We start from the raw sequence: 27458 nt of genomic DNA, 5'->3' as shown, positions 1-27458 counted from the left end.
CACTATAAAAATATAATTTTTTAATAAGTAATAATTCTCAAACTTCTTTTGCCAACCATGCATGTAGATCCTCTGCCTCTTTGTTACTGTGTAAGATTACAAAGAGAGCTGCTGCCCTCTAGTGGATCATAGATTGAAACATCAAAATATTAAATTATGGGGATTTACTGCTAGAAAACAAACTGCATGAAAAGGTGGACGTAATGGTGGGCTCATCGCTGTCCATGAGGATACGGTTTACAGGGGTTTGAAAAGGATATTATGTTGCTGGTTTCTACATTTCCATTTGCAGAGCAAATATCCAGAGAGGTTCTGCTAACACTATAACATACTTATTGAAGTTTATTGTCTTATGTGCACAGTACAATGGGAGTCCTACTTGCATGACATCCACAGTTTAGTGACAAGAAACAAGAAAGTAATGAAAAAGATAAAAAGGACATTAAGTTTTTTTTAACTTCATCTAAAAAGATATAGCAGCATTACAAATCTTCAGAGAACAGCAAACAGATTTACTGTATTCCAGGACTGGAAGGTGGGAGGTATGAGGGAATAAATGAATCAACTGTATTATTTCAGACTAATAAGAACAAAGCTAAAAAATGCATCACAGAAGAATTTAAAATAATGAATAGTGTTCAGACCCCTGCACTCCCTGACCCTTACTTGTATTACGCAGGCTTCAGAATGTTATGTTACATAATTTATACAGTGGTGTGAAAAACTATTTGCCCCCTTCCTGATTTCTTATTCTTTTGCATGTTTGTCACACAAATTGTTTCTGATCATCAAACACATTTAACCATTAGTCAAATATAACACAAGTAAACACAAAATGCAGTTTTGCGGTTTTTATTATTTAGGGAGAAAAAAAATCCAAACCTACATGGCCCTGTGTGAAAAAGTAATTGCCCCCTTGTTAAAAAGTAACCTAACTGTGGTGTATCACACCTGAGTTCAATTTCCGTAGCCACCCCCCAGGCCTGATTACTGCCACACCTGTTTCAATCAAGAAATCACTTAAATAGGAGCTGCCTGACACAGAGAAGTAGACCAAAAGCACCTCAAAAGCTAGACATCATGCCAAGATCCAAAGAAATTCAGGAACAAATGAGAACAGAAGTAATTGAGATCTATCAGTCTGGTAAAGGTTATAAAGCCATTTCTAAAGCTTTGGGACTCCAGCGAACCACAGTGAGAGCCATTATCCACAAATGGCAAAAACATGGAACAGTGGTGAACCTTCCCAGGAGTGGCCGGCCGAACAAAATTACCCCAAGAGCGCAGAGACGACTCATCCGAGAGGTCACAAAAGACCCCAGGACAACGTCTAAAGAACTGCAGGCCTCACTTGCCTCAATTAAGGTCAGTATTCACGACTCCACCATAAGAAAGAGACTGGGCAAAAACGGCCTGCATGGCAGATTTCCAAGACGCAAACAACTGTTAAGCAAAAAGAACATCAGGGCTTGTCTCAATTTTGCTAAGAAACATCTCAATGATTGCCAAGACTTTTGGAAAAATACCTTGTGGACTGATGAGACAAAAGTTGAACTTTTTGGAAGGCAAATGTCCCGTTACATCTGGCGTAAAAGGAACACAGCATTTCAGAAAAAGAACATCCAACAGTAAAATATGGTGGTGGTAGTGTGATGGTCTGGGGTTGTTTTGCTGCTTCAGGACCTGGAAGGCTTGCTGTGATAGATGGAACCATGAATTCTACTGTCTACCAAAAAATCCTGAAGGAGAATGTCCGGCCATCTGTTCGTCAACTCAAGCTGAAGCGATCTTGGGTGCTGCAACAGGACAATGACCCAAAACACACCAGCAAATCCACCTCTGAATGGCTGAAGAAAAACAAAATGAAGACTTTGGAGTGGCCTAGTCAAAGACCTGACCTCAATCCAATTGAGATGCTATGGCATGACCTTAAAAAGGCGGTTCATGCTAGAAAACCCTCAAATAAAGCTGAATTACAACAATTCTGCAAAGATGAGTGGGCCAAAATTCCTCCAGAGTGCTGTAAAAGACGCATTGCAAGTTATCGCAAGCGCTTGATTGCAGTTATTGCTGCTAAGGGTGGCCCAACCAGTTATTAGGTTCAGGGGGCAATTACTTTTTCACACAGGGCCATGTAGGTTTGGATTTTTTTTTCTCCCTAAATAATAAAAACCATCATTTAAAAACTGCATTTTGTGTTTACTTGTGTTATATTTGATGATCAGAAACATTTTGTGTGACAAACATGCAAAAGAATAAGAAATCAGGAAGGGGGCAAATAGTTTTTCACACCACTGTAAATAGAGAGCTACCTTAAATAATCTTTATTTATATTGTCATTCAAAGATAATGGATTTTTCACTCAGGTGGCAGATTCAATCTTTTTAGAAAAATGTGAAATGCAGAAAAGAAAAACAGAAAGCCTGCAAACACAGCCTAATTGCTACAACTTTTCAACAATGTCCCACCTCAAAAGTGTAATTTTCCTCATATTTTTCTTGAAGACAGATCCAACTGGGATGATTCCACTCAAACATCTCTGAGTACTTGTGATCTGTAAAATTCCAAGATGTTTTGCACCATAAATAATTTGAAGTGAGCGTGTAGCTGGTATTCCGGTTTCGTTATTAGGTCACATCTGGCTGATTGAATTAATTCTTATTAAGCTGGCAGATTCAGGATAGATAACTAGTACACAGGCATATTGGATTGGAATCACATGCAAATTTAACTTGAACACTCAAGCAAAAAATAATTTATAAACCAAAAAATTAAATTTAGACACTTTTTTTACTGCAGTCTGAATGTGGCCTCAGTAAGCTGTAGCAACATATAGACTCAAATACAGTGGGTAAGGTCTTTTGAACCAATTTTACCATCGTGGATTTTCTTAAACTTTCTCCAAGATTAACACAAACAGTATTACCATGTTCTGACATGTGGCATAAAAATTTGAAGCTTAAAGTGTGGTGAGACATTGCCAACTGCATAATACAATATATGAAACTCTTAAAATGAAAGTATTTCTCAAAAGTATTAAAAGTAGTATATAAATAAGGTGTTGTATGTGTATGCAGTTCTTAAGATTCACACTTAACTTTTTGCATTATTATTTCATAAAAGACGATCGCCTCGTCGTTTTGCTCCATGGCCACAAGCTTATTTATAAGAATGTGCTGAACAACATGACAGACTCAGTCACAAGTAGAAATAAAGATATGCAGTATTTAAAAAGAAACATGTAACTATTAATATTGGAGTCTCAAAATATTTTATTGTTTTATGTTAATACCACAGTAGGTTTCTTTGGAACTGCAATGAATTGTCCAGGCACAGCATAGTTTTCATTTAGACCTCAAACGTTTTATTGACATACAGTACGAGATGTTCTCTTGTGGAGTTAGTAGGGGAGCCCAATGGCGTCTTTAATCTGGCCTCGCCTTAAAGAGCTGGCAAATCAGTCAGGGCTGGTTGCTGCTTTCAGCTGAATACTGCCAGCACAGGCACTGTCTCCCTGTGACCCTACAGAGGATAGTTTATTGGCAACATAAGGCCAGTTTAGAGCTACCAGCTAACCAAACATGCCAAATATTTTAATGTAGAAGAAAAGCTAGCGTACTTGTAGAAGAACCACTCAGGCACAGTGAAAACAGACTGTACATGGGACACAATGTCTCTGAGGCAGCAGCAGCCACTGTGCCACCGATGTAAAGTTAATTACACAATTACTAAACCAAAACTATCAGAACTAAATGATGCTTAAATACTCTGCTCAAACATGTTGTATGCAATGCAGAACCTCAGCAAGAAACTATTAGTTTGGCCTGTAGAAAACAAACAAAAAATAATTATAGGCACCCACTAATGTGTTTGGGGCCAACATTCTCTCATCTGCACTTTTTTTTATTTTATTGTAATCATTCCAGAAAAATAGATCAATTTTATCAGAATAGAATTAAAAACAAATCAACCCCCACCCCTGAGAAAAAGAGCATGGGCAGCAGAATAAAACTTAAAGCTAGTAAAAATAAGTAAATAGATAAATTAATAAGTGAATATAGATAGATGTAGAAGAAAAAGAAAAGAAAAAGAAATGGCAAGAGAATCTGCTTCCTCAGTGCTTTAAAAATGTATTCTAAAATATTATTGATTAGATCCTGCCAGGTTTTGAAACATTTCTGCACAGATCCTTTAAGTGAGAATTAGATTTTTTCCAATTTCAAATAGTATAAAATATCAGTTACCACTGACTTAGAAGAGGTGAGTTAGGATTCTTCCAGTTGAGCAAGACAAGTCTGTGTGCCAATAGTGTAGTGAATTCAATCACAGTTTGTTTCTCCTTCTGTACTTTAAGCCCATCTGGAAGAACACTAAACACAGCTGTTAATGGGTTAGGAGGGATTGTGACACCAAGGCTGTCTGAAAGGCATTTAAAGATTTTGGTCCAGAATGATGTTAATTTATGAACTTATTTTAAAATATTACTGATTAGATCCTTCCATGTTTTGAAAAAAAGTCTGTACGGATCCTCTAACTGAGTATTTGATTTTTTCCAATTTCAAATAATATAACACATCGGTTTCCCACTGACTTAAAAGAGGAGAGTTTGGGTTCTTCCAGTTTATCAGAATAAGTCTGCGTGCCAAAAGTGTAGTGAGTGCAATCACAATTTGTTTGTCTTTCTCCACTTTAAACCCATCTGGAAGAACCCCAAACACAGCTGTTAATGGGTTAGGGGAGACTGTGAGACCAAGGCTGTCTGAAAGGTAATTAAAATTTTGGTCCAGAATGATGTTAATTTGGTGCAGGCCCAAAACATGTGACCCAGTGAGGCTGGGACTTGACTGCAGCATTTGCAGGTTGGATCATGCCCTGGAAATATTTTGGACAGTTTTAAGAGAGACAGATGTGCGCGATATATAATTTTGAGTTGAATAATTGTAGGCTTTGCGCATATGGAGCTCGAGTGAATTCTCTGCATTGCGGCCTTCCACTCCTTTTCTGAGATGTTGAGTGAGAGATCCTTTTCCCACTGTCCTCTTGGATGTTTGAATGGAAGGGACTGTGAAATGGTTTTATATATTGCAGAAATGCTGTCTAAGTCCATGAAACTGAGCAATATTTTTTCCAGCACAGAGGGTGGTGAGGAAAATCAGACAGGTTCTGTTTAACAAAGTTTCTAATTTGGTAATAGTTAAAGAAATGTGTTTTCCAGATATTAAAAACTGCATATGTTTGCAAGGGTTGAAAAAGGTGGTTCTCGTGTAGAGGTGCCACCAATAAAACTTTCTCAATCTTAAAATGCTTCCTACATTGGTTCCATATTCTGAGTGAGTGAAGCACAATTGGGTTATTAGTATATTGGCAATAACTTGCAATTATTGGGGCACGAAGCAAGGAATGTAAAGAAGTACTCAATCAATCAATCAACATTTATTTATATAGCACATATTCATACAAAAAAATGTAGCTCAAAGTGCTTTACAAAATGAATAGAAAAATAGAAGACACAATAAAAAATAAACATAAGTCAACCTTAATTAACATAGAATAAGATTAAGGTCCGATGGCCAGGGTGGACAGAAAAAACAAAAAAAACTCCAAAGGCTGGAGAAAAAAATAAAATCTGTAGGGATTCCAGACCAAGAGTACTGCAGGATTTTATTTCTATTGCCGACCAAGCCTGTGTCTGTTCATCTATGTGTGTCCAGGTTTTTATAGTTTGTATGTTTGCTGCCCAGTAATAAAATTGAAAGTTAGGTAGAGCCATGCCGCCTTCCGCCTTAGGTTTTTGTAGGGTCGCCCTTTGGATACGTGGATGTTTTGAATTCCAAATAAATGAGGTTATGGTTGAATCTGATTTCTTAAAAAAAATATTTATTTATATATATTGGAAGAAGAGAAGCTTAGGGAGGATATTAATCTTAACAACGTTAATTCTTCCAGCTAAAGTGAGATGAAGGGTTGGCCATCTATGCAAGTCTTGCTTAATTTTCTCCATACAGACTGCAAAATTTATTTTTGATAAAGAGCTTTATGTTTACTTGTGATATTTACCCCCAGGTATTTAAACGGTTCTGCAATGATGAAAGGGAAGGTGTCCAATCTAATATTGTATGCCTGAGAATTCACTGGAAAGAGCACACTTTTTATTCAAATTAATTGTGAGACCAGAGATCTTTTGAAATTCTGTTGGTGCTGTCAGGGCTGCTGGCACAATATTTTGTGGGTCTGATATATACAGTACCATATCACCTGCATATAGAGAAATTTTCTGTTCAAGTCCTTCTCTGATAATCCCCTTAAACTGATAAGCATTTTGACAGTGAACTGCCAGTGGCTCAATGGCGATTGCAAATAGCAGTGGTGACAAGGGGCATCCTTGTCTGGTACCATGTTCTAGTTTAAAGTAGTCTGAATTAATGTTAATACAAACTGAAGCTTCTGGATTGGCATACAGTAGTTTGATCCATGCACAAATGTTTGGGTCAAACCCAAATTTCTCCAATATAGTGAAAAGGTAGTTCCATTCAATCATATCAAATGCTTTTTCTGCATCCAAGGATAATATTTTTGGGATGTTTGACTTTGCGGGTGAATATATTATATTAAACAGGCATCGAAGATTGGACGCTAAGTGTTGGCCTTTAATAAATCCAGTTTGATGTTGTGATGCACTTTCTATAAAGTCACTCACCATCACAGTAAAATCTGTTAACGACTATCAGATACTGTAAAGTGACCAATTTGCTGATTTTGTTAACAAATCTAAACTTTTTCAGAGTGATGACACAATGTCAGTGACAAGACAGTTTCCCATTTGGTATTGGATGCTACATGGCAATAAAATGGAGGAAGTGTTGGTTGTTTCCTTTCAATGAGGTATAGGGTAAAAATCAATAATGTCCACTAACATTTTTCTTGCAGGGTTTATTGGGCATCAGCCACATACTGAGCTGTATGTTTACTAGCCTGATTGTTTTGTCCTAATATTGTTTTCATTCCACGCATGACTCATTCTTTCTCCATTTCACACTCAGTCTCTTCGTCTTTGGTCGCTAGGTCTTTATGTGGCAATCCATTCCCAGAGAAGGACTACACTTGTTTTAGGCCAGGATTTACCTGCTTTTGAGCTGCTTACATTAGGCGAGTTCTAGACGTGGAATATGTCAGATTTGCCGACTGTATTTGCTGATCTTGACACCAAACCCTATGAATTTAAATGACCGAAAATCTGTTTGTCACATTTACGGATGGAGTGCTAACCTTCTAGCACAGTTGAGTTCATTCCTTTTTCTGACACCTGGCAGAGTTAGTGTTGTTTGAAAGGTTAATATCAATGGAGACTGTAGCAGCAATCTCAACCTTTCTTTTTTTCCATTCTGTCATGGTATGTAAAACACGGAACATCAGACAGAGCTTCTCTTCTGTTTGTCAGATCAGAAACAATCTCATTCCTTATTCCCCGTCGCCACTTAAATTCAATGAATTTCCACTTGAGCATTCATTGGTTGTCATCTCTCATGCACAAAGAGTCCACCATTATGACTAAAGACTGAATCAAACCTTTTTGATTTTGTTGGAGTGAGTCGCTGGGCAGGTCACATTAGGTGATCAGTTTTAAGGGCGGCTGACTGCCTCTGAGTCACTAAGATTATGAAATTGAAGGCTATGACTGAAAATCTCAGGAACAGTCAGATAATGTGAATTGAAGAAAAATGTCTGCAGAGTACCAAGACCATTAAAGAAGCATTTAATAACTAGTCAAAATGAATTTATTAAAGGTAACATCATATATCATAAATGTAATAAAAAAACTGGTAACTTCTGCATGCTGATACATTCATGGCACTTATATAAAATACCAGTATTTGGTGGAGATAGTTTTCTCTCCAATAAAATCTTTAAGTGTGTCTGAAGAAATGTCTGTCAATGTTGTGCATTCTTTGCAGGTTTTCTGTCTATTTCTCGTGGCAGATTTGCTCTAGCTGCCTCTAAATGTCTAGCCTGTGCAAGCCTTCTCAAGTCAGAGCTTTGGCTGGGCTGCTTCAGGACATTTATGCTTTTATTCTTCAAACACATCAATGTAGTTATGGCACTGTCTTTTAGATATCCAATATGTGGAAGGTGAATCTTCATCTTCAGCTTCAGTGCACAAGAGATACTTCTGTAAATCACATTTCATTTATGTGAAACAGAACAGAAGGCCCTCAAGTTACACATTAGCTTGGTTCTAAAAAGACATTTCTGATAGACACTTTAAAAGGCATATGTACAGTATGTGCAAACATTCTGGCAGTCTCTTCTTTGCTGTGCACAAAACAAACTCTGCAGCCTCTGCAATTATTTTAATACAAAAGGCAAACTAAGTATAAATAACTTAAAAATTTGCAATAACCTAAAAAGAATATGTTTTTACACTGAATGTTTACACAAATACAGATTCCAGTATACAGTATATTCATTCCTCCTGTGAACAACAGCATACAATGTTGGGGGACCACAGCCTATTCCAGCAATATTTAAGAAACAGGATATCATTCAGTATGTTTACATGCACACACATAATCAGATTAAGGTGAATTATCCGATTAAGGCAGAAACCTTGTTTCAAGTAATCTGGAATTCTCCTTTGGCAAAACACTCCGATGTCATTAAACTGTGCAAAAAGGAGTTAAATGCCGTCATTGACCACTGTGAATTCAAAAATAAGCATGATTCCTGTGATCATTTTCCTATGTTTTATAAATATGTTTAGTCAAACTGACACTTTATTTATAGGTTTCTATGTCCAGATTGCTCACAGCACACTCTTTTCTGCATGGCTGTGAACTGAGGCCTGCAAAAGACACGCTACCTGTGATTCTTGCCTTACACCAAATGCAGCTGAAATAATAACAAGAACGCAGGTTTTTTTTTTTCTTCAGTAAGATATGCGTTAGGTTACTTGTTACTTTAAAAAGTAGTCAGACTACTTAATGCACATTACTTTTAAAGTGTTACCCTCAAGATTGTGTTACTGAACGTAGCCCTGTACATTCAGCTCATCACCACAAATATAGCAATTTTTCAACAGATTATTTCAGCCAGGAGAAGGAATAATGCGATAGACCAAACATTTGCCTCTGGAAATACACTTTGTGGACTCGTCTACCCATGGCTGCTGAAAGTGTGTGTGAAGTAAATACATGTGCAGACTGACAGAGCACAGCAGACATGCGCAGACTACAAAACCCTTATAGTTAACCTGGTTATGGGTTCGCTTATCCACATAATCGGGTTAATCGCGGTTAAATCTAGCTCTGTTAATCAGGTTTATCAGAGGCCAATATCCCAGTTTCTCTTATAACAATAAGGGTTTTTCATGGTATTTTAGAAAACAGGTTTCTTTGAATAATTTGGTTATTGAAGTGTATGTAAATGCACTAACTGTGTTTTTACTGTGAAAATGCTTCTCAATTCCCCTTGTATTATCTTGTGGTGATGTTCCAACTCACTCTTTGCCCAGATCAGGAAAATCAACAAAAAAGCAGTAAGAAGAAGCAACTTGCCTTAAATTATTTTCCATTCCAGCAGTAGAGTAAAACAGAAAACACTCATCACCATCTTTCATTCAAAATGAACAATCAGCAGTCCGATAAAGGACACAGAGAAACTAAAGCAATATATGATATAACAAGATGCCAGTTGCAAACCCTACAAAGTATCCTACTCACTGAGACAGCAATATTCACACATGTATTGTACATACACAACATTTCAGTATTAAACTTTGGGCAGTCTAGTAGTATTCAACATGGATCTTACACATTCTCCCCATGTCTCCTTGAGATTCCTTCAGGTACCCCATTTATCTTACACATCCACAAAGACACAGCTGTTAGATTCATTGGCAACCATAAACGTGGTCCCTATGAGAGTCTGCATGATTGACCCTTGTAATGGACTGTGCCCAGTGCTGCTGAGATAGGCTTTGGATTTCCATAACCCTGATTTACATTAAGCCAGCTTGAAAACACTACATTATGATAAACACCATTAATGAACCATGAGTAACTAGTTACCTGAAATGCTTTGAATCTCTTCCATTTACACTCTGATAAAGCTGTATTTAGAGTAATTCAACAACTAAAATCTACTCCAAATATGCAATACATGAATCTATATAAAGCTATCTTAAGTCTGTATGAAACCCCACAGCTTGCAATGCTAAGTCTTTTTGGAGTGGAGCTAAACGTGTTCATTTCTTTACTTGAGTTTAACTTGCATGATTTTTTTTTCAACTTAATAGCTAGTCAAATGAATGTGTGGGTTTTGGAAAGAGAATTCCTAGGTTCAGCTTTTGCCTGTTTTCTTAAGCAATACAGTCACCAGATTCCATATATTTTGTCTAATAAACAAACAAATCTGCATCTTGTCTCTCCTTCCCTGCTTCACTTCTATTTACACTGTTACTCTGCTTCTGTCGACTGCTAGATATACACTTTGGAAAGCATTCATAAAAAAAACAAAACAAGTCAATTCCGCAGTTTTATCTTGAGCTGTGCAAAATTTTTTAAACGTCTTTTGAATCTTTCAAACCGTTGGGACTGTAAATGTAATTATAATCCACATATAGTATGAAATAGTCTTCATGGTTAAATATTAATATGCAGTATTGGACTGAACTAGAGTTGTTTGTATTATAATATCCTGGATCTATTTTTCCCAGGTTGTGATTTATGCAAAAACATGAAGGACTAACCCTACTTTAGACAGAACACAGCTATATTTCCAAGCATGTGCATTTAAATATTTGCTGTTTAAATGTAAAGTTTTCATGAACTTCAGAGCAATAATCACAGAGAATGATGATCAATCATTGTGCTTCTCCATTAAAATAGATGTTTTTGGAGAATTTCAGTTTCGCAAAGTTGCTTCAATTAGAAATTCATAAATAATGTATCTTGCTTGAATTAAGAGTTATGAAAAGGGACAAAAGTCTTCAAAAACAGGATTTTTTTTTGTTTTGTTAGTCCAAAGGAAATTCACGCATAGCTATTTCTGAGGAGGTAGCAGCTTTGGATTCCTTCATTTTTTCCACAGCAAATAGCAAATCTATTTGAGTGATAGGCCTCAGACAGTCCTCATCCACTGGTCTGTAAAGAAAAGGAAATACATAGTTAATATTATCTAAAGATTTGTATTACTTTAATGGAAAAAAAAACAGTAAATTATTATTGAAGCTCACTAAAATATATAAACATGGGATTCATATACTGTACTAGATTATGTCTTAGGAATAATTCAATAGCAAATACTACCGTTTGAAATTATTTATTAAAGTATAGTTTGATTTACCCTATTACCATGTAATTGCACTTGGATTTTGCAGGACAATACAGCGTATTTAAAGTAATTATACCAATTATATACTGAAATTAATTCACAAGGTATTATATTTAAGAATATGTGCGAAGAATGTTTGCTATAAAGCAATTATAACTCTGAGGTAAAATGTGAAACAACACCATAGTCTACTGTAAGTTCTGTATTAAGAGTTTGGAGAATATTCAAGCTTGGTGGCAATAAGTGGTATGTATGGCATCATTACCCGACTGCTCCAGCACCTCCATACTAAAAAGGCATGGAAGAGTGGAGGGTTTTACAGTCTTGACTGTCTCATTTAGTCCCGAAGCATCAAGAGTTGCACCACAGTATGCTTAACTATTCTTAGTTAAATGGTGCAACAGCATTGAAACCTGTGCATATCATACAGCGGATTCAGAATGTTTTTGGGTCCTTTCACTTTTTGCAGACTTTACTGTGCTGTTGATTTCATTTTGAATGGATAATCTGACCATTTTTGCCAATAATGACAAAGTGAAAAATGTTTTCTGAATGGTTTTTTAAAAATCAAAAAACTGGAATCTATAATTCAAATATAGTCCCGCCACAATTATTGGCACCAATGAGAAAGATGAATAAACAGGTTTGTAGAGAAAAAAAAAATCACATTTAGGTGAATTGCCTTAACCTCTCACTGAAAAAAAATACAGAGAAATACAACCTTTAATTAAAGTAATTATTTTCTGAGAAAAAAAATAATCCCTCATCAAGAAGTAATTATTTTTAACAAAACCACGTTACACAATTATTGGCACTCATATAAATTAATTTTTACTATGCACATCTGGCTTTTAAAAGTGAATGTGAGTGTTGGTAAACTGTCAAGCAGTAATCCATGACTTTCTATTTCACTGGGGTAAAAATATAAGGCAGGACAGAGACTAAATTCCATTCTTAATTCATCAGCCTGAGAAAAATATGGAAACACACAATTCAAAGGAGGGAAAAGTGTGTTGACCTTCATAAGTCAGAGAATGACTATAAAAAAATAGCTACTCGCATGAAAAAACTATATCAACAGTTACAGCAATAATTAAACAGTTCATATTAACTAGAACTGTTGTCAGCTTGCCTCGAAGATGACCCAAGTTTATTTTGCACCCAAGCACAGCAAGTAGTATGGCAAGTGAAGTAAAAAAAAAAATCCAGAAGGATCACCCCATGGAGAAATACAGAAGAAAGTATCCTCTTGGGGTCACTAAGACTTCAAAATTACCATCAGACTCCACCTCAGTACCAACAGATTATTTGGAAGGCATGCCACAAAGTTATTTTCTGTCATTTAATCATAAACATAAGCGCCTGGAGTTTGCTAAACACTACTGGAGCTTTGACAGGAACCATAGTCTATGGTCAAACAATATGAAAATTGGGCATTTTGACAACAAACACTCAAGGTGTGTTTGGTATAAACAGAATTATGGCTATACCAAAAATAATCGGATATCCACTGTAAATTATGGTGGAGATTCTGTGTTATGGGGCTGGTTTTTTTTTTTCAGGAAAAAAAAAATCACTTAATTTTTTTCAGTGTGAAATTAAAGTAATTCATCCAAAGGTGATTTTTTTTATAGCGCTTTTTTACTCATCTTTCCCACTGGTGCCAATAATTGTGGAGGGGACTGTAAGTATACAAAGCTTTAATTCAGTACTTTGTAGGAGTCTCTTTGGCAGTGATTACAGCTTTGAGTCTTCCTGGGTAATTCTCCATAAGCTTTGAACACCTGGATTGGAGCAGTGTATCGTATTCTTCTAGGCAGATCTTCTCCAGTTCAGTTAGACTGATCAGTTAGATGGGAAGTGTCTGTAAACTGTAATTTTCTGGTCTCTTCCGGGGTCTAAGTCGGGGAGAGATTTGTCCCAAGGCCACTCCATTGTTGCCTTGGCTGTATGCTTTGGGTAATTGTCATGCTGAAAGGTGAACCATCACCCCAATCTAAGGCTGTATGCAATATGGACTCCTTTGTATTTTGCTGCATTCATCTTTCCCTCCAGTTTAACCAGTCTCCCTATCCCTGCCACTGAGGAGCACCCTAATAGTATGATGCTGCCACCACCATGAATCACCATAGGTATAATATCAGGTAGATGATAGTAGCAGTGCCTGGTCTTCGGCAGACATAATGTTTGGAGTTTTGCCCAAAGCGTTCAATTTTTACCTCATCAAACCAGGGAATTTTCCTGCTCTGTTTTATCGTTTGTCGTAGATTTTACGCATTTTTATCAAGTTTTTGTTGTCTATTCACCTGTTGCCTGGACATACTGTTTTATTGTTTGCTGTGGATTTTACGGATTTTTATCAAGTTTTTTGAAGATTTTGTGTCTACTCATCTGCCGCCGGGATATACTGCTTTACTGTTTGTTGTGGATTTTCAGGCACTATCTGGATGGCATCCTTTTCTCCCTCTTCGGTTGGAATGGTCCTCAGCTATTCCAGTTTAAAACTTCGCCGACTAAATCCTGTAACCACTCCTGGAATTAACATCCACATCATTAAAGAACTTGGACTTCTTCGCCATCCTCGTTACATTCATAGAGGCTCTGGTCGGAAGTTCATTTTCAATAAACAGCTACCAACATTCCATCTTTTTGGTCACTTGTCGCAGGTGGGATACGTCATCAGAGCACCGTTGTTTCAACCACTATCAACATTAGAAGTATCGCGAGATCTCTGCACTCTAGCATGGGAAACACCCAAGCCACTGTGAGAAATACTCACATCCGGCTGGATTTATTTTGTGGAGTGGGTTCCAAGCTGCGTGGAGTGGACTTTAATGTTTTGAGACCTGTACTGAGATTTACTCCACAATCACTGGTCAAATTTGAATTGTTTAATTCTCAATCCATTAGCAATAAATCCACACTGATTGAAGAACACATCAGGGAGAAAGGACTTGACTTCATGTGTCTGACAGAAACCTGGCACCAGTCAGAGGCTTACTCTGCCTTAAATGAAGCATGTCCATCTGGCTACAGTTATTTGGAAGCAGCTCGCAGCACTGGGCGTGGTGGTGGTTTAGTCATCATCTATTGTCAGATAATGGGGGTGTCCCATATTTCGTTACCTGTAACATCTTCCTGCGAGTGTCTTGCATTTAAATGAAAGCCCCCTTTTCCCATGACTGTTCTTCTTATCTATCGACCTCCAAAACCCAACTCTGCTTTTATTCCGGAAATGACTGATCTACTCGCAACACTGTGTGCCACCTCTGCCAACATCATAATCCTGGGAGATATGAATATTCATGTTGATAATCCTAAAGGTTATCTCACTGTTGATTTTCTTAAGTTGTTAGATTCCCTCAGCTTACAACAATATGTTGATATCTCCACACACTCTAGGGGTCATACACTTGACTTGGTTATTTCAAACTCTGCATTAATTAGTAATTTACAGGTTTATGATCTTGGTATTTCAGACCACAAAGTAGTGTCAATGGAGGTACCCTTTTTCTCTCCTCGTACCAAACCAAAATGACAGATTCATTTTAAAAATTTGAAGAACATCAATGTGAATGCCTTGGCCCTGGACCTTAAAGTTCTTTCTACTGATCTTACCAGTTCCAGCTCTGTTGCAGACCTAGTGGATCTCTACAGCCAGTCTCTGAGCAGTCTCCTTGACTTTCACGGATCCTGAAGTTCTGTCTAATAATAGACCCATCTCTAATCTTCCATTTCTCTCTAAAGTTCTAGAAAAAATAGTTGCAGTACAACTTCATGATCATCTCAAACTGAATAACCGGTTTAAAAAGTTTCAGTCTGGTTTTTGCCCTGGCCATAGCACCGAAACAGCCCTGGTCAGGGTCACAAATGACCTTCTGATGTCAGCAGATACTGGTTCTCCCTCTTTACTCATTCTCCTTGACCTGACAGCTGCTTTTGATACAATTGATCATAATATTCTTCTTCACTGTCTGCAATACACCATTGGGCTTTCAGGAAATGTTCAAAATTGGTTCACATCCTATTTGACTGGTAGAACTGAGTATGTCGCTCTTGGCAGCGCAAAATCTCACACCCATAATGTTACCTGTGGTGTTCCACAGGGCTCTGTGTTGGGCCCCATCCTTTTCATCATTTACATGCTCCCCCTTGGAAGTGTCATTAGCAAACAAGGTCTATCTTTACATTGTTATGCTGATGACACTCAGCTTTATCTTAGGACTACTCCCACCTCCTCTACCAACATCTTTACTGACTATTTGTTTGGAGGAAATAGAGGCATGGATGAGGCTCAACTTCCTTCAGCTAAACAGATCTAAAACAGAAGCCATTTTAGTTGGCACACCACACCATCTTCGTTCTTCTACCATCACCAATATCACTTTTTCTGGTCAAAACATTCCTCTTTCTACAACTGTTACTAATTTGGGTGTTAAAATGGACTCTCAACTCACTTTTGACACCCACATTAAACATCTTTGTAAGTCATCTTTTTACCATCTCAGGAACATTGCTAAACTTCGTCCAACACTTACCCTGGCAGATGCAAAGAGGCTTGCCCATGCCTTTGTCTCGTCCAGGCTGGATTACTGTAATGTGCTCCTCATTGGGATTCCTGGCAAGAGTATCCAGAGACTCCAGTACATTCAGAACAGCGCTGCCAGGATCCTGATGAGGGTGCGAAAGCATAGCCACATCACTCCTATCTTGAAAACCCTTCACTGGCTCCCTGTACCACTTAGAATTGAGTACAAGGTTTCCCTCCTTTCCCATCAGTGCATCTATGGATCTGCTCCCCTGTATTTACAGAAACTCTTTATCCCTCATACTTCCTCACACACCCTCTGCTCTGTGCATACTAACACTCTTCAAGTTCCTAGAACTAAACTTAGCAGTATAGGTAATAGGGTCTTTTCTTCGGTGGCGCCGAGGCTGTGGAATTCTCTCCCTGACTACCTGAGAGCCCCACAGTCGACTGATGCTTTCAAACGAAACCTAAAAACTTTTTAGAAAGGCATTTTGTTAAATTATTTCTATATATTATCTTGTTTGTTAATTTATTCTTATTTTGTAGCACTTTGAGATTGTTAAATATAAAGCGCAATATAAATAAAATTTATTATTATTATTATTATTATTAATCTCTGTACTTATACTGTCAGGGATCCATTAAATGCCATTTGGCAAACTCCAAGCAGGTGTTAACTATTCTACTATAAATGCCTGATTGACACTGTGCTGCCAAGATGCTTAACTTCCTGAAATGTTGTCCCATTTCAGCAGAAAATTTCTGAAGCTCTGTTAGAGTGGCCATTGAGTCCTTGGTCATCTCCGTATCCAAGACCACTTTTGCCCGGTTACTCAGTTTTTCCTGACAGCCAGCTCTATTAAGAATCCTAGTGGTGCCAAACTTCTTCCATTTCACACTGTGCTCCTGGGAACACACAAACCTATAGAAAAGTTGTTTTATACCTGTGCCCTGAACTAAGCCTCACCACAATTTTATTGTGGAGGTCTACAGTTTTCTTTTGTCCTAATATGCAGTGAGATCTTATATATACAGGTGTACTGCATTCTATGTCCAAGCAATTCAGTTTTCCAAAGGAAACTCTAACAAAGTTCTAGCCACATCTGAAGGATAATTAAGCCAAACAGGATACAACAAGCCACAATTTGCACTGCCACAGCAAGAACCTGGGAGCTTATATCAACAAGAGTTTTCAGTTTCTGGTTTTCAATAAATTTTCAAATCATTTTGAAAACATGCTTTCACTTTGCCATTATAGGTTAGCGTATGTAGACTAATGGGCAAAAATAGCAAATGTATCTACCTGAAGTGAAATTAAAGACACAATAAAGTGTACAGAAAGTGAAGGGGTCTGAATGCTTTCTGAATCAAATGTTTGCTTGAACCTTGCTCCTTACACCAACCTTACACCACATTAAAAATCATTTAAATGTCAATATTCTGAAAGTGTCCGTACAAAGTGAAAATGACATTTACTCTTTACACTACTATAATAAAAGCTACACTCCAAAGTTATTCAGAATCTATCTTCATGATTTATTGTCTTAGAAAGGTATATTGGTCTTATCAGTTAAATGACCATTTTGATGCAAAATGTAAAGAATCCTATCTACACTGCCTAAGCCACTGGATATTTATGCACCCTTTATGGATGATCTGCTTTGGTCTTAAATGAGAGTTAAGACAGAAAATTCATACAAGGAGACAACTTTCAAGATGATAAATATTAAGGTTCAGGATTTCTCTTCTTGAATTATAAAACTATACAGATTGATAACATTCCATGATTTGTTGTTTGAAAAAAGTAAAGAATAAACAAGAAAACTGAAGTATAAAAACTATGATTCAGTATTAATCATGCATCCTGAGAAATTTATCATAAACTTTTAGAATAGATCACATTATGTAGATGAATTTGTACCTTTCCTCGTTTTCACCATTGCTTTTGAGCTGCTGCACAATTTGCCTCATCTGCTGCTTGCGGACATAGTCACGGACACGGTACATGGCTGCATCACGGCACAGTTCCTTGAGGTCGCTGCCTGCATACCCATCTGTCTTCTCTGCAATTTCTTTTAGATTAATGGCATTGCTCAGCTGTGCCCATAGAACAGCAAACACAAAGATCAATAAACATCATCAGAAAATAACCATACACGTTACTCAAAGACCAGTCACTGATGAGAAGACTTAAGGTAAGAAATTTCTAGAAGGTGGTAGAGAACTGGCCTGAAACTGAACAGGGAAGAGTAAGAATTCAGCTTGCAGTTGCTGACAACTCCTGCATTTGTTTAGGAGGAGTCTAGGAGAAGTGTTGTGATCACTTTCAGCAGGTAGAGAAAATAAATTTTTCATTATCTAGGTAACCATCATATAATAAACAAACAAAATAAAAATGTGGTACTTTTTTTTTTATAAATGAGACATACTAGCTAACTTTCTGTGTTGTGTTTATTTACAGACAGTGCTTCTTAAATGAAAAAAAAAAATTTGGATGTGAGTGTCAGTAGGCTTCACCCTAGGAAACGCGTTAACCAAACTATTCTATAACATTACAATTATTTATAGCTCTGATGCTGATCTTTCTCATAATAAAACAGATCATTACAAATGCAATTTACAAGAATTCATAATTAATTACAGAATTGCAGTATTTGAGGGTTCCTCTAGAGTTCCTCTAGAGTTCCTCTTTCTCTTGCACCATTTGGCTCAAAAACTAACTAGCACATCGTCGTCTCATAACAGGTTTCAAGTTTGGTATTTTTCCATCCAGCCGTTTTAGCTCTAGACTGTCCTCAAGAAAGAGTGGCACACAGAAACACACACACAAACAGACACACACTCATCATCGAGATATCAATGTTCTCAGTATCAGGAGAACTTAAAACATCGAGATGAACCGAAAACCAGAGATGGACATTTTTGACAAATCTAAAACTTTAACTCCTCCCTCATAGACGATATGTTATGGTGGGGGAGGGCGCAACACAAAAATGAATGTGCTTCAGGTAGGAACAGTGCAAATCATGGTTTGTGAGACACATTCAAATTTGCAGAACTCACTGCTTAGATGCACACATATTCAAATCATTTTCTTGTCTCTTTCACAAAAACATATATTTTCCCTAGCCCTCCCATCTCAGTTATATTTTTGGAGAGGAAACAGATGCTTACATTTTCACCTGTCAAAATGAGCTTCAGGATATCTTGCCTCTGTTTAAGAGTCTGTAGATCAAACCAACAGAAAGAAAAAAAAATAACACACATATTTTTTCCTCCATGGTAAAGACAATCATCTGCATTAAGGATTTCTATGAGTTATTTCACTCACTTTTAGGAAACCCCTTAAACTCACAAAAGCATTTTTGCTTTTTAACAAATAAGATGCTGGCTCATTTCTAAGAATATGAGTTCCGGCCAAGAGTATTTACAATCTATTTTTGTGTTTTATTTGATGCAGAAATATCAGTATATATATAAAATAATAATTTATTTTATTTATAGGCACCTTTCAAGGCACACAAGAACACCTTACCTAACAGATTAATAACAACAGTCAATATAGAATTAATAGAATATTATTATAATAGAATATATAAATATATAGCACAATGTGTATTGTTCAAGGCAAATGTGGTTATTCTTAAAGCATATAAAAACACTGGTGAGGTTTCATTAAGAGTACTGCATGACATTGTGGTCTCCAAGTTACAAAAAAAGACATATCAATGATTAGGTTGATTCCAGGACTGCAAGGTATGAGCTATGAGAAACGATTAAAGGAACTGAACCTTTTTAGTGTAAGCAAAGATTAATAGAAGACATGTTCCAAGTTTTTAAAATTATGAGATGAATTAGCATAGTGAATCCTGGCTGCAACTTTAAAGTAAGTTCTTCAGAAAGACCACTGGGGCACAGATGGAAACTAATTAATGGTATATTTTGCACAAAAGTAATTTACTCCATGGTTCCATGGACAGTAGGTCATTAGAGGTTCTTCAAAACTCAACTCAGAAATTAGGTGGATAGGACAGGCAAGCTTTGTTCGACTGAATGGCCTGTTCTCGTCAAAACTGTTCAATGGGTCTAATGTTATTAAGACCTGATTGATGCCTGCTTGAAAAATAACTAGGACTTACTATGAGATAGCAGAATCAGCCTATGATCTTCACTAATTTTCCTACCAATTGTAGTTCACCCTTTTATTGTATGTGGCACCACTGATCCTGAAAGGGAATTTAAAACTTGTGGATATTTTAATGAGTTCAGTTAAGTTTAGTTCTAGGTTATGCACACACCAATCAGCAACAACATTAAAACCACTGACAGGTGAAGTAAATAACATTAATTATTACAATACAATGGCACCTGTCAAGGGATTATATGTATTAGGCAGCAAGTAAACATTCAGTTCTTGAATGTGATGTGTTGAAAGCAGGATAAATAGGCAAGCATAAGGATCTGAGCTACTCTGACAAGGGCCAAATAGTGATGGCTAGACCACTGGGTCAGAGCATCTCCAAAACTGCAGGGGGTGTTCCCAGAAGGCAGTGGTTAGTACCTACTAAATGTGCTCTCAGAGGGGACAGACAACAGAGTCACTGGCACCTAAGGCTTATGGATGCAGATGTGGAGCAAAGAATAGCACATCTGGTCTGATCCCACAGAAAAGATACTGTAGAACAAATTGCGGAAAAACTTAATGCTAGCCATTAAATAAAGGTATCAGAGCTCACAGTGTATCGCAACTTGCTGCATATGGGGCTGCATAGCCGCAGACCAGTCAGAGTGCCCATGTTCACCAATGTCCACCCCCAAAAGTGCCTACAATGAGCATGTGAGAATCAGAACTGGACCATGGAGAAACAGAAGAAGGTGGTCAGGTTTGATGAATCATGTTTTCTTTTAGATCATGTGGATGGCTGGGCACATGTGTGTCATTTACCTAGGGAAGAGATGGCTGCAGGATGTACCAGAGTAAGAGGGCAAGCTGGAGGAAGCCTAGCCATGCAGAGTCAGAAACACCAGCATTCTGACTCTGAAACAAGGGAGGTAGGATGGCATATTCTGGTCCCAAAGTGCCTCAGGGGAAAAGATCATATAGTGTCTGCACCATGGACCCAGCAACAAACATTCTAATATTATTAAAATTCTCAAAACATTTGACTGGGGAGAATGTCTTCACAACACAGAGAACCACTGCAGGCACTACAAACATCTGGCCAAGAAAATACCCCAAGGTGTCTTCCTGCTGCGAAGTATTAGGTGGTGTAGGCATCCATGCAATAAGATAGAACTGAAGAGGAAGAGTGCACTATACCAAACTAATATAGAGATGTAATTTTACATGCAAGTCTGTGGGAGGATGCCAGAACACCCACAGAAATTCTTAAATACATGGGAAGGATGTAGAAAAAACAAACACAAAGATCTGGCTGGAAAATGAATGTAAATTCCTGAAGCTGTGATGCCAGTTTAATTATTTACCATCACTTGAATATGTCTTTGCATTCTTAAAGTATATTGCTTCCAATTCATCAATATTATTCCAAGGAACAATAATTTTACATTGTGGGTTAAGCAGTATTATAAGGTCTTGCAGTATATGAATGGAAGGACATGTTTAGAATAGTATGACAACATGCTGAATACAATTTTCTTCCCCAAAACAACAGAGCCAACAATGCATCTTTTTAATTTCTTCATTATTTTAGAAATTGTGAGATATTAACTGTAAATATGCATCTTTGTGCAACTTGATCAGACTAAATTTTAAACCTGCCAAGATTTATAAATTTGACATTAAACAACAGTTTGAGTTTGTATAAAAGCATATATGTAAACTTTCTGAAATTTAACGAGGAAGAGGTCATGAAATAATACATCTGAAAATGGCAGACAACTTAAAAAAAAATGTGCTGAAGAAACAGACTCACAAGCACAGATAAAGAGTTGCACCTGACAATCCAAAAAAGGAAGGCAAGGAAACTCAATTAAAGCAGTCTCAAATGGGCAGATACACAATTTAAAATTCAAAGTGTGCTATATGCAGACATTAACTTACAGGAAGATTTATCTGGAAGGTTGTTGGCATTCGCCGCAAAATAGCTGGATCCACATCTTGAGGTCTGTTTGAGGCACCCATTACCATGACCTAAAAGGGAAAATACAAATAAATAATTTATGAAAATGTAAATGGATTGCCTGTGGCTCATAAAAACAAGTCACTTAATCTGAACTCGGTTCTTCTACATTCTTCCACACTATCAAGGTCACCTCTATCCTTCTACAGCATACAAAAAAATATAAAACGTAATAATATGCAGCAGAAATTCACCAGGCAAAATTTTCTTTGAAGACAAAACACAAAATCCACTAATGAAGGGAAAGAAAGCAAATTAAGTAGATCAAGATGGAAAAGGAAATCTAAAAACTCACTGCACACTTTTTTTTTTTTTTTTTAAATAAAATTGCCATTAACTGCAAGGAGTTACTCAAATTATTTCACTGATTTTGTGAATTATTTATTCAAACATCTATTCATCTATCCATGTATTGTCTGTTCCTACCTAATCAATTATAACTACGTTATCTAACTTCAACTACTTTAATATCTTACAAACCTGGCAATCTGTTCCTGTATCCAGTCCATCCCAAAGGCTCATAAACTGTGCTTTCATCATAGCAGTGGCTTCATGATCCAAACTGGAACGATTTCTCAAAAACGAATCTGAATAAGAAAAAAATTTTATTTCATATATATCAATCTATATCTCTATACAGTGGTGTGAAAAACTATTTGCCCCTACCTGATTTCTTATTCTTTTGCATGTTTGTCACACAAAATGTTTCTGATCATCAAACACATTTAACCATTAGTCAAATATAACACAAGTAAACACAAAATGCAGTTTTTAAATGATGGTTTTTATTATTTAGGGAGAAAAAAAATCCAAACCTACATGTCCCTGTGTGAAAAAGTAATTGGCCCCTTGTTAAAAAATAACCTAACTGTGGTGTATCACACCTGAGTTCAATTTCCGTAGCCACCCCCAGGCCTGATTACTGCCACACCTGTTTCAATCAAGAAATCACTTAAATAGGAGCTGCCTGACACTGAGAAGCAGACCAAAAGCACCTCAAAAGCTAGACATCATGCCAAGATCCAAAGAAATTCAGGAACAAATGAGAACAGAAGTAATTGAGATCTATCAGTCTGGTAAAGGTTATAAAGCCATTTCTAAAGCTTTGGGACTCCAGCGAACCACAGTGAGAGCCATTATCCACAAATGGCAAAAACATGGAACAGTGGTGAACCTTCCCAGGAGTGGCCGGCCGACCAAAATTAATTATCAGTATATATATATATATATCATATATATACACATACACGCAGTTTTCTATTTCTCTGTCCATCTGTATGTTTGCCAAAGTCTGTATAAATATTTTTATATTGTAGGGATTCATGATATAGAATGAGGCGGTACTTGAAACAAAAAATCTTATAAGAAAACATACACACAATGCAATTAGCTGGTAAACGTTTAGAAGATATAAAATAACAGCAAGACTGGAACTGGAATGTCTTAGAATCCACCTAAATATTAGCAGAGTTAAATGATGGGCGTACCTGTTTCAGTCTCTGTAATGGGGGATGCTTGACATTTAACTAATGTGGGGTTATTCTGTTGGTAATCCTCTTTTTTGCCACTAAGAGGCAACAGCATGTGGACATTTACATGATATTAATCATTAATTAGTAGCCAATGAATCAGAGACTGGAGATGTTTACCCAGAGTGAAAAAAGAAAAGGAGGGAAAAAAACCTGCTCTTCAAGTAAACTGTGGTTTTGAGATAGTAATGGTATTTGCGTAGCAAATGTGTTCCTATTCTTTTAATCTGGAATGCATTTTCTTCCATCCAAATCACACATCCAAATTTGTATCAACTCCTTATTATGTTGGGGCAAAGATATAATTCAATCAAGAATGTTTATTACCTATTTCATCAATAAAGATGATGCAGGGTTGTATCTTAACTGCAAGGGAGAAGACAGCAGCGGTCAGCTTTTGAGACTCTCCATACCATTTGTCCGTAAGAGTGGATGCTTGAAGATTTATGAACTGACACCCAGAAGCCTTCGCAGTAGCTTTTGCAATTAGAGTCTTTCCACATCCTGGGGGTCCATACAATAGCACACCTAGACAAACAGTCAGAAGCAGGATCAGTCCATTCTGCCATTGAGAAGCCATTTTTTAATTCTTCTGTGCCGTTTTAAATTTGCTATCATCTTTAGAGTACATTTGAAGAATCAGTAAGTAAACAGAAAGTTACAGAAAGACAAACCTTTGACAAGCCATCAAAATATTGACTCTACAAGATTATCATTGAACAATAATGCCAGGTCAGATCAGGCTGGGGAGCATGCACTGGTACAGCGTGTTGCCACACCCTCCACACGATGAAACAGCTCGGGATCCTGGTTGGCAACCCCCCCAGGCAGACAAGTGGTCAAGTCCAACCCTCCAGAAATGACCCTCTATCTGCGATAGCCAGGTATTATGTGGGTGTAACCTTACCATGATTCACCCACTCCTGCCCTCAACAAGGAGGATCCTGCAAGCCGGAATTGCACCGCATGGCTGTAGTGCCGTAACTGACGCTACCTCACAATGCAGGTAATATGCCTCATTCAAGACTCCGTGAGCAACTCCTCATTCGACACAAAGTAAAACCAGTAGTACCCAAGGATTCTCTGAAGAGACACAGTACCAAGAGTCCAGCCTTCATCTCAGGTCACTGGATAGCATCCATATCTCGCAACCATATAGCAAGACAGGAAGCACCAGGACTCTAAAGACTTGGAACTTCGTGCTTTTGCATAGATATCGGGAGCACCACACACCTCTTTCCAGAAACCTCATGACTCCCCCATGCGCTCCCAATCTGTCTGCTGACTTCATAGGAAGAGTCACCAGAGACATGAATGTCATGCCAAGGTAAGTAAACCTCTCGACAAGGTCGACACTCTCTCCACAGATAGACTGCCGATGGCTGTGCCCAAGAGGTCATTAAAGGCCTGGATCTTGGTTTTAATCAAGCCCAGACACAGACTCCTCACTCAGTCTCTCGACAGCCCCCAATCAAAGCCTCCATGAACTCTGCAAAGCTCACAACATCGTCAGCAAAGTCAAGATCAGTGAATCTTTCTTCATCAACAAATGCCCCACAGCCGTTGGATACCACGACCCTGCCCAACACCCAGTTCATGTAAGCTTTGAACAAAGTAGGAAAAAGAACACACCCCTGATGAACCACAGAATCAACTGGGAAAAATGCAGAGGTTCTGTCTCCACTCTGCATAGCACTCACACTACTATAATAAAACATAATAATACAAGTTAAGAATGGTATGGATGTTCTCATTCATCAAAGCTGCTAAGCTTGCAGTTTCACCGATAAGATTTTAATATTTTCCCCATCTCACTGATAACTCATTCTGGGACATCATTGTCCAATATACACTGTACCAATATGTTTGTTTTAATTTTGACAGCAATTTGTGTCAAAGGTGCAAAAATAAAACAAAAAACTTATTTGATTTAACTGTTGTTGAAAATTATAGTTTTGTGAATATCTGCAAAAATGTTGTGTATTTTCACATTTTTACTACTTCTGCATGTACTCATTAGCAATTTTTAATCTTGTTTAAATATCTGGCTTCATACTAAAAAAATTACATACTATGGTATCCGTCTCACACTATTATTAATACTGTATTAATACAAACACTACACCACAGACCACACAGTTTAATTTCATGACAGACATGTGGCTTGCTGGTTAGAGCAAGGTGGATGCTCTGTTCCAAAAGATTAGTAAGAGATCAGTCAAGGAAAGTGAAGATTCCTTTTGCTTGCCGAATTCAAGAAGTACTTACAAATTATTACAGTGTCTTGGTCCCAAACAAGGTTGTCTACACTATATGACCTCAATGTATAGCAAATAAAGATAGGGTGGTGTCTCTATTGTATATAGTCAAACCCCGGAATTCTCAAGCTAGGGTGACTGCACAGTAAGAGGGGTCCATACTGCTTTGTCAAAACAGCACAGTTATATCAGGTAATCCAAGAAGACAGCTTATTGTTAAATCTATTGGCAAGACCAGGCAGCCAAGGAGAAGGCCAGGGTGCCTGGTATTTAAACTTTGTATCACTGTTAAGGGATTTAGGGAAGTCACACCACAATCTCAGAAAGAGACCTATTAGAGGGGCAGAGATGATTATTTTCTGTGAGCACTTTGTGACCTGAAAGTTTGAGAGAAGGGAGAAAATGATAACAGCCAGGTAGGAAGGGGTATCAAAACCTAAGAGGCTAGAATAGTAAGGGAGACAATTGAGATAACAAACAAACTGCAAATTAGAAAGGGATGTTGGGACCTGCTTGCTTATTTTGCATAGGGCAGGTATGATGTGTTATATTGTGTACTGATTTGCTCCCTCTGTTACCCACTCTGTTGTTCAGTGCTCACTAAGTCTCTTTGTGTATCTTATAGTCTATGTCATGTTGATGGGCAAGCTAGAGCAAAGCAAGACTGTAAATAATGTATACACAGTAATGTTGTATATACTGTAAAAATATGAATATTTTATTTACTGTAAAAAGTTTTGTTAGTTCATATATCTGACATAGTAAAGAAAATGCACTACTCTACGTTAGAGACAAGTGTGCATATTGCTAAATGAGCTGAATAATGTATATAGACAAAGCGTATTAAAAGTCATAGTTCTCTGTGAAACTGTTACACAATTTAACATTGCCATCTACTGGTCAGCCATACAAAATACAAACAATCACATACAAAAAGAAGAAGATTGTTACCTTTAGGTGGCTGAAAAAGCTTAGATCCTTTGAACAAATGTCTTTTCTGAAATGGCAAAATTACAGTATCCTGCAACTCTGTAATAACATCATCTAGTCCAGCAATATCTCTCCATGTAACCTGAAACACGGAAACCGTGCCTTAATAAAAGTATAAGCACATCTTAGAAATGCCTTACATTTCAATTAAGAGTTACTTTTCTTCTCATAATGTTGAGGAGTATAAGCACTCAACCTAATAATCTGTCAATTACAGTTCAAGATTGATTTAAACATCTCCCAGATATTGCTTTAAAAAAACGGGTATGGTAATTTGTTAACAATATTTACAGTTCTCTGTAGTAGTTGTGCAAAATCTTAAACCAAATTCCATTCATGCTTTTATGTTTTTGGAAAAATAAAGTAATTAACAACTTATACTCTGTACATTTCATTCACAACTTCAATAAATATTACTGTTCAGTCTCAATTTTCATAACATAAAATGATTTATTTCCACTATTTCTTCATTTATAACTACACTCTAGGACTATGTTTTCACATCTAGTTTATTTGAAGAACTTGTTTCAAATTCTAGACCAATTTGCCCCATAATTTAAAACAGATGAAAACAATTGCACCGAGACCCTTTAGAGACAGTGATTGGTGGTCAGGTACCAACCAAACTCTAGAGCAGTTTGCATGTGAAAAGAATATGATCTGACATGGGACTTATCAA

The 27458-nt window shown here is 37.2% G+C and overlaps 1 protein-coding gene across 2 annotated transcripts in view; it reads right to left on the bottom strand.

Annotated features, from left to right (window-relative positions):
• Nucleotides 1–7757: 7757 nt before the first annotated feature.
• Nucleotides 7758–27458, bottom strand: part of atad1a (ATPase family AAA domain containing 1a) — a 37721-nt gene continuing 18020 nt past the window's right edge. For both annotated transcript variants that reach the window (XM_039768479.1, XM_039768480.1), the window contains exons 5-11: nt 26741–26861; nt 23859–24059; nt 22483–22589; nt 21924–22013; nt 19034–19084; nt 17781–17956; nt 7758–11138 (exon numbers count right to left, since the gene is read on the bottom strand). In XM_039768479.1, the coding sequence (XP_039624413.1) occupies nt 11012–11138; nt 17781–17956; nt 19034–19084; nt 21924–22013; nt 22483–22589; nt 23859–24059; nt 26741–26861 (873 nt within the window). In that variant the 3' untranslated portion in view covers nt 7758–11011. The remainder of the gene's footprint in view (nt 11139–17780; nt 17957–19033; nt 19085–21923; nt 22014–22482; nt 22590–23858; nt 24060–26740; nt 26862–27458) is intronic.

This window comes from Polypterus senegalus, chromosome 11 (assembly GCF_016835505.1).
Source record: "Polypterus senegalus isolate Bchr_013 chromosome 11, ASM1683550v1, whole genome shotgun sequence".
NCBI lineage: Eukaryota > Metazoa > Chordata > Cladistia > Polypteriformes > Polypteridae > Polypterus > Polypterus senegalus.
This window is presented reverse-complemented; position numbering and strand designations above follow the sequence as displayed.